Source organism: Salmo trutta, chromosome 6 (genome assembly GCF_901001165.1).
Source record: "Salmo trutta chromosome 6, fSalTru1.1, whole genome shotgun sequence".
NCBI classification, from domain to species: domain Eukaryota; kingdom Metazoa; phylum Chordata; class Actinopteri; order Salmoniformes; family Salmonidae; genus Salmo; species Salmo trutta.
The window spans coordinates 51,912,512-51,929,720 of NC_042962.1; the positions used below are offsets into that span (position 1 = coordinate 51,912,512).

The 17,209-nt window shown below is 45.2% G+C and overlaps 1 protein-coding gene and 1 long non-coding RNA gene across 2 annotated transcripts in view; both read left to right on the top strand.

Annotated features, from left to right (window-relative positions):
• Positions 1-2,326: 2,326 nt before the first annotated feature.
• LOC115195153 (glutamate receptor ionotropic, NMDA 3B) overlaps positions 2,327-17,209 on the top strand; it is a gene marked incomplete at its 5' end in the record, with an annotated part of 33,527 nt that continues 18,644 nt past the window's right edge. Inside the window, 10 exons of the mRNA XM_029754955.1 lie at positions 2,327-2,620; positions 2,764-2,936; positions 8,841-9,023; positions 9,136-9,347; positions 9,464-9,606; positions 9,843-9,962; positions 10,038-10,173; positions 10,494-10,594; positions 10,877-11,023; positions 11,571-11,716. Of these exons, the coding sequence (XP_029610815.1) occupies positions 2,327-2,620; positions 2,764-2,936; positions 8,841-9,023; positions 9,136-9,347; positions 9,464-9,606; positions 9,843-9,962; positions 10,038-10,173; positions 10,494-10,594; positions 10,877-11,023; positions 11,571-11,716 (1,655 nt within the window). The remainder of the gene's footprint in view (positions 2,621-2,763; positions 2,937-8,840; positions 9,024-9,135; positions 9,348-9,463; positions 9,607-9,842; positions 9,963-10,037; positions 10,174-10,493; positions 10,595-10,876; positions 11,024-11,570; positions 11,717-17,209) is intronic.
• On the top strand, positions 13,468-14,855 carry LOC115196230 (uncharacterized). Its single transcript, XR_003878820.1, has 3 exons — positions 13,468-13,536; positions 13,667-13,722; positions 14,304-14,855. It is a non-coding gene; the product is annotated as an uncharacterized LOC115196230 (long non-coding RNA).

Here is a 17,209-nt window from a genome sequence, read left to right on the forward strand (position 1 = left end):
AGTCACAGGAGGTGGAGGGATGGAGGGATGGAGGGTGGAGAGGTGGAGGGATGGGAGGGTGGAGGGATGGAGGGATGGAGGGGTGGGAGGGTGGAGGGATAGAGGATGGAGGGATGGAGGGATGGAGGGTGGAGGGATGGGAGGGATGGAGAGATGGAGGGATGGGAGGGATGGAGGGATGGAGGGATGGAGGGTGGAGGGATGGAGGGATGGAGGGATGGAGGGGTGGGAGGGTGGAGGGAATTACAGAATGGAACCCCTTCCATCCTTCCACCCTCCACCCTCCCACCCCTCCATCCCTCCATCCCTCCATCCCTCCCACCCTCCCATCCCTCCATCCCTCCACCCTCCCATCCCTCCCATCCCTCTACCCTCCCATCCCTCCATCCCTCCACCCTCCCATCCCTCCATCCCTCCACCCTCCCATCCCTCCATCTCTCCACCCTCTCATCCATCCATCCCTCCATCCCTCCACCCTCCCACCCCTCCATGCCTCCACCCTCCCATCCCTCCATCCTTCTACCCTCCCACCCCTCCCATCCCTCTATCCCTCCACCCTCCCACCCCTCCATGCCTCCACCCTCCCATCCCTCCATCCTTCTACCCTCCCACCCCTCCCATCCCTCTATCCCTCCACCCTCCCATCCCTACATCTCTCCATCCCTCCAACCCTCCACCCTCCCATCCCTCCATCTATCCCTCCATCCCTCCATCTCTCCATCCCTCCCATCCCTCCATCTCTCCATCCCTCTATTCCCTCCACCCTCCCACCCCTCCACCCTCACTCCCTCCATCCCTCCATCCCTCTATCCCTCCACCCTCCCACCCCTCCACCCTCAATCCCTCCATTCCTCCATCCCTCTATCCCTCCACCCTCCCACCCCTCCACCCTCAATCCCTCCTTTCCTCCATCCCTTCATATCTCTTTCTATTTTTCACACACTGTTCCACCCCACACCGACCCACCGACTTTTTCGTACAACCCCCACATCTCTGCTGAGTAGAACAGCCGGGGGATTGAATCAGAGGAATGTGAAATATAACAACTAAAAACTGTCTCTGTCTCTAAATCATATATGAGCAAGGAACTCACTAAAACATCAGTCATTAAAAGTGGGCAGTGAACACACACACACACACACACACCACACACACACACACACACACACCACACACACACACACACACACACACACACACACCTGTACACCCCCATGAGTATATGTATATACTGTATTAATCCAAACCTGTACACCTCCCATGAGTATATGTATATATACTGTATTAATCCAAACCTGTACATCTCCATGAGTATATGTATATATACTGTATTAATTTCAGACCTGTACACCCCCCATGAGTATATGTATATATACTGTATTAATTCAGACCTGTACACCTCCCATGAGTATATGTATATATACTGTATTAATCCAAACCTGTACACCTCCCATGAGTATATGTATATATACTGTATTAATCCAAACCTGTACACCTCCCATGAGTATATGTATATATACTGTATTAATTCAGACCTGTACACCTCCCATGAGTATATGTATATATACTGTATTAATTCAGACCTGTACACCCCCCATGAGTATATGTATATATACTGTATTAATTCAGACCTGTACACCCCCCCATGAGTATATGTATAAATACTGTATTAATTCAGTCGTGTCTCTGAAGACTTCTAGCAGATTTCCTCACTCTGTCTACATTCATAAGGTGTGTGTATGTGTTCCTTATTGAACCCATAGATACTGTATACATATGCAACATCCCCTTGACTTTGCCTGTAGGCATAAAGCAACAAGACATGGTTGGACAGTAGAGTCTGGAAGAAGGGAGCACAGGTAGCTCACTCAGGAGCCTTTCACTCCATTCAACAACATTCAATATTTATGAACATCACTCTCTGAAAGTCTTGCAGAATGGTTTGGTTCTAGTAACATTCTGTTCTCTCTCTCTCCCCTAGAACCGGTTCCATCTCCAAATGTCAGTTCGTGTTCCACCCTCTCGCCTGGCCAACCTTCTGCTCTCTGTTCTCCAGGGGGTAGAGGGGGAGACCGAGGGTGAAGGGAGAAGAGAGGGGGGAGACAGGCGTCAGGAAGGGGGTAGAGGGGGAGTCGCTGTGGTGTGTCCTGGATGGGAGGAGAGGGGGGAGGGACTACTGAAACATCTAGAGACACAGAAAGGAACAAGCTGGAGTCTACTGGATCTCATCAACCTTACACATATAGGAGGGGAGGAGAGGAGGGAGGAGAGAGGGAAAGAGGAGAGGAGGGAGGAGAGAGGGAAGGAGGAGAGGAGGGAGGAGAGAGGGGAGGAAGGAAGAGGGGCTGAGAGAGGTGAAGAAACAAGTGATGAGACCAGAGAAGACAAGAGGGAAGCTGAGGTCTTGTCTCTCCTCTCCCATCGTCTTCTTCGCTCCGCCTCTCCTCTCTCCTCCGTGGTCATCCTTGGTTCCGACCCAGAATGTCTCTCTTCTGTCCTCCGCTGCGCCCAGCGTCTCGCTCCCTCGCTCCCCGCGCTGCAGTGGATTATGGGTAACCCTCTGTCACCTGACTCTCTCCTCTCGCTGGGCGGGCCCCTCGGCCTATTGGCTTATGGAGAGGTGATTATTAATTGGTTGATTTATTCATTCATTGATTTGGTTGGTTGGTTGGTTGGTTGATTGGGTGATTCATTGATTGGCTGATTGGTTTATTTTATTAGATCTTTGAAAACTCATTTAAAAGTGTGTGTGTATGTGTCTAGGTGGGTCGTAAGCCCATCACCTTCTACATCCGAGACGCGCTGCGGTTGATTGGCCAGGCGGTGACGTCGGCCAGTGAGGTGAGGCCAGACCTGGCTCTGATCCAGAACCTGGTCAACTGTTACGACAAACCTAACAAAGAGGAAGTGCCCTCGTCTGGACAATACCTGGCCAGGTAGATATATTGTACACACACATCTCTCACCCCTCCTCCAGTCATTGGCACCAGATGATAGAATGGAGTCTGAGAGGACCTGTCCCATTTATAATCCATGCCAAGCCTGAGAATACACAGACAGACCTGGACAGACTGTAGATAGACTGAAGGCTTGGGACTGTGGCTAGATTAGCTTTAGACAGCTATACAAAGCTTTATTGACACCATTACAAAGACAGGAATAACAGTGTGTCTAACATCTTTACATAGATAGAGCCAGTTTTCTGTCTGACATCTTCAGATAGATAGAGCCTGTGTTGTTTGTGACATATTTACATAGATAGAGCCAGTGTTCTGCCTAACAGCTTTACATAGACAGAGGCAGTGTTCTGTCTGACAGCTTTACATAGATAGAGCCAGTGTTCTGTCTGACAGCTTTACATAGACAGAGGCAGTGTTCTGTCTGACAGCTTTACATAGATAGAGCCAGTGTTCAGTCAAACAGCTTTACATAGATAGAACCAGTGTTCTGTCTGACAGCTTTACATAGATAGAGCCAGTGTTCTGTCTGACAACTTTACATAGATATAGCCAGTGTTCTGTCTAACAGCTTTACATAGAAAGAGCCAGTGTTCTGTCTAACACCTTTACATAGAAAGAGCCAGTGTTCTGTCTAACAGCTTTACATAGATAGAGCCAGTGTTCTGTCTGACAGCTTTATATAGACAGAGGCAGTGTTCTGTCTGACAGCTTTACATAGATTGAGCCAGTGTTCTGTCTGACAACTTTACATAGATATAGCCAGTGTTCTGTCTAACAGCTTTACATAGAAAGAGCCAGTGTTCTGTCTAACAGCTTTACATAGAAAGAGCCAGTGTTCTGTCTAACAGCTTTACCTAGATAGAGCCAGTGTTCAGTCAAACAGCTTTACATAGATAAAACCAGTGTTCTGTCTGACAGCTTTACATAGATAGAGGCAGTGTTCTGTCTGACAGCTTTACATAGATAGGGGCAGTGTTCTGTCTGACAGCTTTACCTAGATATAGCCAGTGTTGTGTCTAACAGCTTTACATAGAAAGAGCCAGTGTTCTGTCTTACAGCTTTACATAGAAAGAGCCAGTGTTCTGTCTGACAGCTATACATAGATAGAGCCAGTGTTCTGTCTGACAGCTATACATAGATAGAGCCAGTGTTCTGTCTGACAGCTTTACATAGATTGAGCCAGTGTTCTGTCTAACAGCTTTACATAGATAGAGCCAGTGTTCTGTCTAACAGCTTTACATAGAAAGAGCCAGTGTTGTGTCTAACAGCTTTACATAGAAAGAGGCAGTGTTCTGTCTGACAGCTTTACAGAGATTGAGCCAGTGTTCTGTCTAACAGCTTTACATAGATAGAGCCAGTGTTCAGTCAAACAGCTTTACATAGATAGAACCAGTGTTCTGTCTGACAGCTTTACATAGATATAGCCAGTGTTCTGTCTAACAGCTTTACATAGAAAGAGCCAGTGTTCTGTCTAACAGCTTTACATAGAAAGAGCCAGTGTTCTGTCTAACAGCTTTACATAGATAGAGCCAGTGTTCTGTCTGACAGCTTTACATAGACAGAGGCAGTGTTCTGTCTGACAGCTTTACATAGATATAGCCAGTGTTCTGTCTAACAGCTTTACATAGAAAGAGCCAGTGTTCTGTCTAACAGCTTTACATAGAAAGAGCCAGTGTTCTGTCTAACAGCTTTACCTAGATAGAGCCAGTGTTCTGTCTAACAGCTTTACCTAGATAGAGCCAGTGTTCTGTCTGACAACTTTACATAGATAGAACCAGTGTTCTGTCTAACAGCTTTACATAGATAGAGCCAGTGTTCAGTCAAACAGCTTTACATAGATAAAACCAGTGTTCTGTCTGACAGCTTTACATAGATAGAGGCAGTGTTCTGTCTGACAGCTTTACATAGATAGGGGCAGTGTTCTGTCTGACAGCTTTACCTAGATATAGCCAGTGTTGTGTCTAACAGCTTTACATAGAAAGAGCCAGTGTTCTGTCTGACAGCTTTACATAGAAAGAGCCAGTGTTCTGTCTGACAGCTATACATAGATAGAGCCAGTGTTCTGTCTGACAGCTATACATAGATAGAACCAGTGTTCTGTCTAACAGCTTTACATAGATAGAGCCAGTGTTCAGTCAAACAGCTTTACATAGATAAAACCAGTGTTCTCTCTGACAGCTTTACATAGATAGAGGCAGTGTTCTGTCTGACAGCTTTACATAGATAGGGGCAGTGTTCTGTCTAACAGCTTTACATAGAAAGAGCCAGTGTTGTGTCTAACAGCTTTACATAGAAAGAGGCAGTGTTCTGTCTGACAGCTTTACATAGATTGAGCCAGTGTTCTGTCTAACAGCTTTACATAGATAGAGCCAGTGTTCAGTCAAACAGCTTTACATAGATAGAACCAGTGTTCTGTCTGACAGCTTTACATAGATAGAGCCAGTGTTCTGTCTGACAACTTTACATAGATATAGCCAGTGTTCTGTCTAACAGCTTTACATAGAAAGAGCCAGGGTTCTGTCTAACAGCTTTACATAGAAAGAGCCAGTGTTCTGTCTAACAGCTTTACATAGATAGAGCCAGTGTTCTGTCTGACAGCTTTACATAGACAGAGGCAGTGTTCTGTCTGACAGCTTTACATAGATTGAGCCAGTGTTCTGTCTGACAACTTTACATAGATATAGCCAGTGTTCTGTCTAACAGCTTTACATAGAAAGAGCCAGTGTTCTGTCTAACAGCTTTACATAGAAAGAGCCAGTGTTCTGTCTAACAGCTTTACCTAGATAGAGCCAGTGTTCTGTCTAACAGCTTTACCTAGATAGAGCCAGTGTTCTGTCTGACAACTTTACATAGATAGAACCAGTGTTCTGTCTAACAGCTTTACATAGATAGAGCCAGTGTTCAGTCAAACAGCTTTACATAGATAGAGCCAGTGTTCTGTCTGACAGCTATACATAGATAGAGCCAGTGTTCTGTCTGACAGCTTTACATAGATTGAGCCAGTGTTCTGTCTAACAGCTTTACATAGATAGAGCCAGTGTTCTGTCTAACAGCTTTACATAGAAAGAGCCAGTGTTGTGTCTAACAGCTTTACATAGAAAGAGGCAGTGTTCTGTCTGACAGCTTTACATAGATTGAGCCAGTGTTCTGTCTAACAGCTTTACATAGAAAGAGCCAGTGTTGTGTCTAACAGCTTTACATAGAAAGAGGCAGTGTTCTTTCTGACAGCTTTACATAGACAGAACACTGGCTCAATCTAACAGCTTTACATAGATAGAGCCAGTGTTCTGTCTAACAGCTTTACATAGATAGAGCCAGTGTTCTGTCTGACAGCTTTACATAGATTGAGCCAGTGTTCTGTCTGACAGCTTTCCATAGATAGAGCCAGTGTTCTGCCTAACAGCTTTACATAGATAGAGCCAGTGTTCTGTCTAACAGCTTTACATAGATAGAGCCAGTGTTCTGTCTAACAGCTTTACATAGATAGAGCCAGTGTTCTGTCTAACAGCTTTACATAGATAGAGCCAGTGTTCTGTCTGACGGCTTTACATAGATAGAACCAGTGTTCTGTCTAACTGTTTCACCTGGATAGAGAGAGTGTTGTTTGTGACATCTTTAAATAGATCGAGCCAGTGTTGTGTCTTACAGCTTTGCATCGAGCCAGTGTTCTGTCTAACAGCTTTACATAGGTACAGCCAGTGTTGTTTCTGACAGGGCCAGTGTGTATTACAAAGTAGTGGAAGTTAGACTTCCGGTAGGAAATGCAGTTAACCTCCCAATGCCTGAGGGAGAGAGGGATAGATGGAGGGTTGAGTGAGGGAGGAAATGAGGAAAGGAAGCAGGATTTTTTCAGAGTTAAACCTACAAACACTTGGTGATTTTGTTGGAAACATAGCCAGATTACAGATACTGTGTGTTTTAGTGTGTCTGTCTGTCTGTTTTCGTTAAACATGTGTGTGTGTGTGTGTGTGTGTGTGTGTGTGTGTGTGTGTGTGTGTGTGTGTGTGTGTGTGTGTGTGTGTTTAGGATCACAATGACAAACAGAGTTGTAAAGGTCCCAACCACCCACAGCTGTGTGTGTACTGTAGATGATGACATGGCTGTAAGTCATAGCAGTATCCACTGAGATTTAGGTCAAAGACTAATAACATGACAGGCCTTGGATTCTACAAGAAGCATAAATGGTCTTTACGTTTTCTCAACAAAGTGTGTGAAGCTACACGCTGTCCCTCGGCCTTCTTTCTGTTTAGAACAACAACATTCCACTACAACACTTCTACCCACAATATGGAGCGGGGTGAAAGAGGAGAAGGAGAGGAAGGAGAGAGGAGGAGAGTAAAGGAGAGAGGAGGAGAGTAAAGGAGAGAGGAGGAGAGTAAAGGAGAGAGGAGGAGAGGAAAGGAGAGAGGAGCAGAGGAAAGGAGTGAGTAAAGGAGAGAGGAGGAGAGGAAAGGAGAGAGGAGGAGAGGAAAGGAGAGAGGAGGAGAAGAAAGAAGTGCGTTAAGGAGAGAGGAGGAGAGGACAGGAGAGAGGAGGAGAGGAGATCAAACAGGGTGTTGACCATACAGCCCTTCAATAGACACAGCTGGCAAATCAACTGAAGAGAGAGAGAGAGCAAGAAGGACAGCTTGAGAGAGAGAGAGAGAGAGAGAGAGAGAGAGAGAGAGAGAGAGGGAGAGGGGAGGTCTGTAACCAGTCTGATATCTGATGAGTCAGTTGGGCTGTAAACAGGACACACACTCTATAGGTACATTGATATTCAGTGCAGCGTGGAGGGTAAAGGTGGGTTAACGACCTCAGTATTAATTCATAGTTTTAATGTTTCCTCCTCTGCTGTCAGAGTTAATGGAAGGAAGTCACCATCAGTCACACACAATCGGCAGTTACACACACACACACACACACACACACACACACACACACACACACACACACACACACACACACACACACACACACACACACACATACACACACACACACACACACACACACAGCATCCATTTTGAAATGTGAAACAGTTTTAGGAGTTTTAATGAACCATTCGAACTTGCAGACTTAACCCAATGATCCCTGCATTGTTAATATTTAGACATCATCCCAGCGATCAACCGATAACCTAAACATCGGCCAATGACTAACCAATGACCCAGACATCGCCCAACAATCCATGCTTGGTTAATATTCAGACGTCATGATTAATATTCAGACGATCCCCGCACGTTTGGATACCCAGAGCAGATATATGTGTGAGAGTTAATCGTGCGTACCAGTGTATTCCATGGTAAAGCAGCGTCAGGACTGGGTGGAGACTGAGAGGAATAGTAATGATGCTGGGGCCAGTTAGATAGAAACAACCACAATGAACTGCATTAACTCATAGTAATAAGAACACTCTCTCTCTGTGTGTGTGTGTGTGTGTGTGTGTGTGTGTGTGTGTGTGTGTGTGTGTGTGTGTGTGTGTGTGTGTGTGCTTACATGCGTGCATGTGCGTGGGCAGATAGATAGAATTTCTCTCTCTCTCTACTGCATTAACTTAAAATAATGAGACTGACTGGAACAGCCAACCAATTATTACACCCAGCCAATCTGAATGAACAGACTGGGTATCTGTATCTGTCTACATGTTCAAACTATAACTTCCTCCCTCTCTCTCTCTCTCTCTCTCTCTCTCTCTCTCTATCTCTCTCTCTCTCTCTCTCTCTCTCTCTCTCTCTCTCTCTCTCTCTCTCTCTCTCTCTCTCTCTCTCTCTCTCTCTCTCTCTCTCTCTCTCTCTCTCTCTCTCTCTCTCTCTCTCTCTCTCTCTCTCTCTCTCTCTCTCTCTCTCTCTCTCTCTCTCTCTCTCTCTCTCTCTCTCTCTCTCTCTCTCTCCTCTCCAGGTTCCTCTCCAACACGTCGTTCCAGGGTTCTACGGGCGCGGTCCGCGTGGCACCTGCTCTCTCCCAGGTCCTCTCCTCCCAGCTGTACCACGTGTGGAGCCTGAAGAGAGGTCCTCTTGGCCAGCCGTCCTGGGTCACCGTGGCCCACTGGACCACCGGGCGCCTACAGCTGGACGGGGGGTTGTTGGGGCTGGGGGTCGGGGCTGGCCTGGGGCTAGGCCCCGGGGAGGAGGACAGGGTCTGGGTTAGGGGTCCAGAGTGGGGATAGGGACAGAGACAACAGTCCTGGAGGGAGATGGAGGCCGGGGCTGCAGATGGCAGGCCAGAGATTAAGGGTGGTGACCCTGGTGGAGCATCCTTTCGTGTTCACTAGAGAGGTGGATGAGGATGGGCTGTGTCCCGCTGGTCAGCTCTGTCTGGACCCGAGGACTAACCGCTCATATCTACTGGACTCACTGTTCTGTCACCTGCACCAGACCAATACAACTGCTACCACTACTGACCACAGTGAGTATACCTACAGTACACAATACCTACAGTACATCTCTCCAGACCAGTAGACCAGGACTAACCCTTCCTGTCCCTGTCCTGTCCTGTCCTGACCATAACCCCAGACCCAACAGAGGACCTGCGGAAGTGTTGCTATGGTTACGTTATTGACCTGTTGGAGAAGCTGTCGGAGGATCTGAAGTTCACCTTTGACCTTTACATCGTGGGAGACGGGAAGTACGGAGCGATGAGCAGCACTGGGAGGTGGACCGGTCTGGTACGTCATCTACCCGTCTGTCTGTCTGTCTGTCTGTCTGTCTGTCTGTCTGTCTGTCTGTCTGTCTGTCTGTCTGTCTGTCTTCAATAGTTTTTTTTTGTACAATAATATATATGATTGCATGCATATTTGACATGATTGGTTACCTAACCAAGAACAATGTTTGCAGAAGGATTGTTAAATGCTTGTGTAACAGTGTCCTGAAGGTTGTCGATGTTCCTGTTTTCTCATATTAGGTGGGAGACCTGCTGAGTGGAACAGCAGACATGGCTGTGACATCATTCTCCATCAACTCAGCCAGGAGCAGAGTTATAGACTTCACCTCTCCATTCTACTCTACCTCTCTGGGGATACTGGTGAGTGGGGTGTGTGTGTGTGTGTGTGTGGACATACAGTTTATAATGTGTGTGTATGTGTGTCTTGACTACCAGGTGCGTAGCCAGGACACATCAGCCCCTATTGGGGCCTTCATGTGGCCTCTCCATTGGTCCATGTGGGTGGGCATCTTCGTCACTCTTCATCTTACCGCACTCTTCCTCACCGTCTATGAGTGGAACAGTCCCTTTGGTGAGAAAACTAAAATACCACTTATGGCCTGTCATCCAAGGCCTGTCATGTTATTAGTCTGTGACCTAAATCTCAGTGGATACTGCTATGACTCATCTACACACACAGCTGTGGGTGGTTGGGACCTTTACAACTCTGTTTGTCATTGTGCTCCTACACACACACACACACACACACACACACACACACACACACACACACACACACACACACACACACACAGCTGTGGGTGGTTGGGATCTTTACAACTCTGTTTGTCATTGTGATCCTACACACACACACACACACACACAGCTGACTCCTGTGTTGTGTTGATCCAGGTATGACTCCTCATGGCAGGAACAGACTCAGAGTGTTCTCCTACTCCTCAGCCCTCAACCTCTGTTACGCCATCCTGTTTGGACGCACTGTCGCTACTAAGGTACTGTGGGAGGGATGGAGGGAGGAGGGGAGGGATGGAGGGAGGAGGGGAGGGATGGAGGGGGAGGGATGGAGGAAGAGGTTTGAATAATCAAATTAACCAAGTATGTCTACACTCTCTCTCTCTGTCTCTGTCTCTTTCTCTTTCTCTCTTTCTCTCTCTCTCTCTCTACTCTTTCTCTCTCTCCATCCATCCTTCCCTCCCTCTTTCTCTCTCTCTCTCCATCCATCCTTCCCTCCCTCTTTCTTTCTCTCCCCCTCCCTCTCTCTCCCTCCTCTCCAGACTCCTAAGTGTTGGACCAGTAGGTTCCTGATGAACCTGTGGGCTATCTTCTGTCTGCTGGTGTTGTCCAGTTATACAGCTAACCTGGCTGCTGTCATGGTGGGGGAGAAAACCTTTGAACAGGTGTCTGGGATTCATGACGAGAAGGTATACACACACACACGGCGGTGCGCACACACACAGGTAGGCATGTACACACACATACATACACACGCACGCACTTACATGCAAACACACACACAAACACGAGTTACAATGTGGAAATGAACATGACTGAATATGACATAACAGACTAGATCAGGTATAGTTACAGTAGCTGACATGACTTACACAATGAGTTAAATGTATTCTCCTTGTAAATAAAAAGAGAGAGGCCCATACACAGAATATTGCTTCTCCCACCAGTGGTTTATTCCTGAAACCAAAAATACAATGTTTCAACCTTGATACCTGTCAGACATGACGAAGACTGTTGAAGTTGAAATATTGTAACATTCTCCCACTGGGGAGAAGCAATATTCTGTGTACGGACCTCTCGTTTCTTTATATGGAATACTTTTTAGCCCTGCACCAGTATTCTCAATGTACGGATGTGCATATCAACCTCCTTTTCTTAATGTATTCTCCTTACCTTAAAATAATCCCCCTCTTCCTCCCTCCCCTCCCCCTCTCTCCCTCTCCCGTCCCCCCTCAGCTGCACCACCCATCCCGTGGGTTCAGGTTTGGGACAGTCAGAGAGAGCTCTGCAGAAGACTACATGAGGAAGAGTTTCTCTGCCATGCATGACTACATGAGACGTTACAACCAACCCACCACACCAGACGGAGTGGACATGTTAAAGTAAGACCCTCACACAGTCTGTTGGCTAACCAACCAGTTACCCTAGTGTTGTGTTACGCTAAATGATTTCATTTACTCTTAATTCCCCACGTCTCCAGACGTTTACAGTTTTTCTCAATCGCTTTGGCTCAATTCTCGAATGACAATCATTTTTTTTCAAAACAGTAAGTTCAAATCTCTGAACAATTAGTTTCTTGTTCACACCGGATTTGAATTTCTGGTGTGAAAACCAAATTCCACGTGTTTTGGCACATGTGTGCAAAAGAGGAAGTACAATTGTCTACAATTTGTACAATAACTACATGCACATGGCTTGCTGATAAAGCTGCTGAGTTGATTCTCAGTGAAACTGTCATACTCTTCACAACTCCTAAACATTCTGTCATCGTGTGAGCCGCCACAGTCAAAATGATCCATTCAATGATCAAAATCAGTCAGACATACATGTATATTCCATCAATATCTAGGACATGGAATGTTTGTGATGTCTGATAAATTGGCAAATTACCTGCCAGGTGGCGTAGTAGTGCAATAGGAATCACAATCTTACCAATCAACCAATCAAGTTAGGAAGCTTATATATGGAGCTTGCCCACAGCACGATCACTACCATTTCTGAACATGGAGGAACATCCCAACGCTGAACAGCAGCTACATGCTGGTGGAAGAGAGATAAGAAGGTGTGTAAGAATGCATGGTGGTGGTGGTGTTAGGGGGAAGACAGAATAGAAGAAGAGGTAGAAGGCAAAGAATAAAAGTCCCTGATGAAATCAGAGCCACAATTATGGACCATATCATAAACCATGGTCTGACAATGGAAGAGGCTGGTCGGAGAGTACAGCCTAATATAAACAGGTCCACAGTGTCATAAACCATGGTCTGACAATGGAAGAGGCTGGTCGGAGAGTACAGCCTAATGTAAACAGGTCCACAGTGTCATAAACCATGGTCTGACAATGGAAGAGGCTGGTCGGAGAGTACAGCCTAATATAAACAGGTCCACAGTGTCATAAACCATGGTCTGACAATGGAAGAGACTGGTCAGAGAGTACAGCCTAATGTAAACAGGTCCACAGTGTCATAAACCATGGTCTGACAATGGAAGAGACTGGTCAGAGAGTACAGCCTAATGTAAACAGGTCCACAGTGTCATAAACCATGGTCTGACAATGGAAGAGGCTGGTCGGAGAGTACAGCCTAATATAAACAGGTCCACAGTGTCATAAACCATGGTCTGACAATGGAAGAGGCTGGTCGGAGAGTACAGCCTAATATAAACAGGTCCACAGTGTCATAAACCATGGTCTGACAATGGAAGAGGCTGGTCGGAGAGTACAGCCTAATGTAAACAGGTCCACAGTGTCATAAACCATGGTCTGACAATGGAAGAGGCTGGTCGGAGAGTACAGCCTAATATAAACAGGTCCACAGTGTCATAAACCATGGTCTGACAATGGAAGAGGCTGGTCGGAGAGTACAGCCTAATATAAACAGGTCCACAGTGTCATAAACCATGGTCTGACAATGAAGCGGCTGGTCGGAGAGTACAGCCTAATATAAACAGGTCCACAGTGTCATAACCATGGTCTGACAATGGAAGAGGCTGGTCGGAGAGTACAGCCTAATGTAAACAGGTCCACAGTGTCATAAACCATGGTCTGACAATGGAAGAGGCTGGTCGGAGAGTACAGCCTAATGTAAACAAGTCCACAGTGTCATCAATTTTGCAAAAATTCCGTAGGGGCAACAGGTAAATATGTACTTGTTCTTTACTTTTGTTACAGCATTTCATTCACAACAATACAGCAACTATTGTAAAGGTAAATGCAAGTCTGAAAATCACAATGTACCATAAGATTTGTATGAGGAATATACAGTAATACAGCACAATTTGAATGGATATACAATCTGTAACATTGTCTATTAGTGAATTCTACATGTCATATATAGGACTGCACAACGACCTCGTGCTGGTGGCAGAGCAGCAGTATGTCCAGTGTGTCCAGGTAGGAGATGCGGTACCAGTATGTCCAGGTAGGAGCTGTGATACCAGGAAGTCCAGGTAGGAGCTGTGGTACCAGTATGTCCAGGTAGGAGCTGTGGTACCAGTATGTCCAGGTAGGAGCTGTGGTACCAGTATGTCCAGGTAGGAGCTGCGGTACCAGTATGTCCAGGTAGGAGCTGCGGTACCAGTATGTCCAGGTAGGAGCTGTGGTACCAGTATGTCCAGGTAGGAGCTGTGGTACCAGTATGTCCAGGTAGGAGCTGTGGTACCAGTATGTCCAGGTATGGCTGTGGTACCAGTATGTCCAGGTAGGAGCTGTGGTACCAGTATGCCCAGGTATGGCTGTGGTACCAGTATGTCCAGGTAGGAGCTGTGGTACCAGTATGTCCAGGTAAACCATTGGTGTGCACATGGTATATTGTACAGGGAGTTTTACTGTACTTCAATGATGCCTGTATATACTTCTTGAAGTTGTAGATAACCATAAGAACAGAAAACATTTCTACTTTACTAAACTGTCTGATTCTAGAATAGGCTATGTAAAACTAACTTTGTATTTGGTTTCTGTGTTACTATATAAAGAATAATGGAGCTGGAAGGACATGAAATGACCCATAGTCTTGTTTTTGTGGACTCGGCTGGGTTCAATCTGGCCAAAGCCAGGAGACATGGCCGCAATCTCATTGGACACGGAGCCACAATTGGCACAGCAGGCCAACGTGGGGGCAGTATTACAATGTGTGCTGCCATTTCTGAGAATGGTGTGATCACACACATATTCCACACATTGGGCCCTATAACACCCAACTTCTCCTGGCCTTCCTAAATGCACTTTACAGAGACCTGATACCAGAACACCAAAGAGGTTTAGTTAGACCAGATTTGCCATATTATGTAATTGTGTGGGATAATGTCAGCTTCCACAGAACCAACATTGTTAAGTAATGGTTTGCTGCACATGAAAGGATTACCATGGAGCCACTTCCACCATCCTCCTCATTCCTGAAACCGATAGAAGAGGTTTGTTCAGCATGGAGGTGGAAAGTGTATGACTATCGGGCACAAGATCAGACGTCTCTGTTAGATGCCATGAATGCTGCTTGTGAGGACATCACAGGCGATCATTGCAGGGGATGGTTGCGCCACACAGGGAGATTTTTCCCCCGGTCCATCGCAAGGGAAAACATCAGACGTGATTTTGACGAAAGTCTCTGTCCAGACCAACAAAAGCGACAGGATGTCCACCAAGAAGATGGGAACTTGTAGTGTTATGTACTGTGAGGAGGTACAATTTATTTCAAAAAATGTGCAGAACCACCGCAGGTTTTTTCATTGTTGCAGGTTTTTTTTTCTTTCATGGATGTCGTTTTCTGGCAAATTTTCCGTTCACTATATATGACTTCACATGTAAGAAATATGTAAAAATTGACATGCAAATGTGAATTTTCTGTTAACATGTAACACATTGCTACTGTACAAAAGTAAATGTACTGTATACATACAAATGTGCATATCCTTTTTCTGTGTACTAGAGTATTGACTTTTCCCAGTAAACATTTACCTACTGTTGAAATCGGTATCTAAAAATAATAGCACGTTCTGGTATAGTACAGTAAACTGTCAGGGTCAACAAAAAAGTGGAACAAAACTGACATGTGTATATAACAAACATGGTAAAAAAACATCTAAACATGTTGAACAGTATGGCTCACACGATGACAAAAAAAAGGTTTCATTTTGGTGGCATTGGCCAATTTACTGACACAATAACTAGGTTTTGAAGCATGAATTAAATGTTTTGGGTGAGTTACTACATTTTGCAGACATGCAATAGAGTTGTGATGTCCCATAAAACAGTTGTGACAATTGCACTTACAGTTTAGAGAATGTTCAGACTTTAAAAAAAAAATGGCCAAAGCGAATGAGAAAACTGTAATAGAACGTACCGGATGGAGTTAACCTCTCTGGCGCAGGTGGGACGAATTCGTCCCACCTACGTAACAGCCACTTGAATCCAGTGGCGCGATTTTTGAAACGTTTGAAATACTATTACTTCAATTTCTCAAACATATGACTATTTTACAGCTATTTAAAGACAAGACTCTCGTTAATCTAACCACACTGTCCGATTTCAAAAAGGCTTTACAACGAAAGCAAAACATTAGATTATGTCAGGAGAGTGCCCAGCCAGAAATAATCAGACACCCATTTTTCAAGCTAGCATATAATGTCACAAAACCCAAACCACAGCTAAATGCAGCACTAACCTTTTATGATCTTCATCAGATGACACACCTAGGACATTATGTTATACAATACATGCATGTCTGTTCAATCAAGTTCATATTTCTATCAAAAAACAGCTTTTTACATTAGCATGTGACGTTCAGAAAAAGCATACCCCCGCAAACTTCCGGGGAATTTACTAACAATTTGCTAAATTACTCACGATAAACGTTCACAAAAAGCATAACAATTATTTTAAGAATTATAGATACATTACTCCTCTATGCACTCGATATGTCCAATTTTAAAATAGCTTTTCGGATGATGCACATTTTGCAATATTCTAAGTACATAGCCCAGCCATTACGGGCTAGCTATTTAGACACCCACCCAGTTTAGCCTTCACCAAAATCACATTTCCTATAAGAAAAATGGTCTTACCTTTCCTGTTCTTCGTCAGAATGCACTCCCAGGACTTCTACTTCAATAACAAATGTAGGTTTGGTCCCAAATAATCCATCGTTATGTTCCATCAGCGACGTTTTGTTTGTGCGTTCTAGACACTATCAGAATGCTAAATCACGTTCGCCGCATGGCGCAGAACGTGACAAAAAAATTCTAAATATTCCATTACCGTACTTCGAAGCATGTCAACCGCTGTTTAAAATCAATTTTTATGCAATTTATCTTGTAGAAAAGCGATAATATTCCGACCGGGAATCTGCAATGAGCTAAACAGCCGAATGAAAATACTCCACGGGGTCGAATCGCGCACGCGCCTCATTCCATTGTCCTCTGATCGGCCACTTGGCAAAGGCGATAATGTGTTTCAGCCAGAGGCTGCCTCGTCATCGTTCAGGTTTTTCCCGGGTTCTGAGAGCCTATTGGAGCCCTAGGAATTGTCACGTTACAGCTAAGATCCTTACTCTTCAATAAACAGAGGCAAGAAGAACGACTCCTTGTCAGACAGGCCACTTCCTGCATGAAACCTTGTCAGGTTTTTGCCTGCCATAGGAGTTCTGTTATACTCACAGACACCATTCAAACAGTTTTAGAAAATTCAGACTGTTTTCTATCCAAACCTGAACAATAATATGCATATTCTAGCTTCTGAGTTGGTGTAGGAAGCAGTTAAAAATGGGCACATATTTTTTCCAGAATTCTCAATACTGCCCCCTAGCCCCAACAGGTTTTAAACTGCCTTCAAAACAGTAATAGAATGTACCGGATGGAGTTAAACTGCCTTCAAAACTGTAATAGAA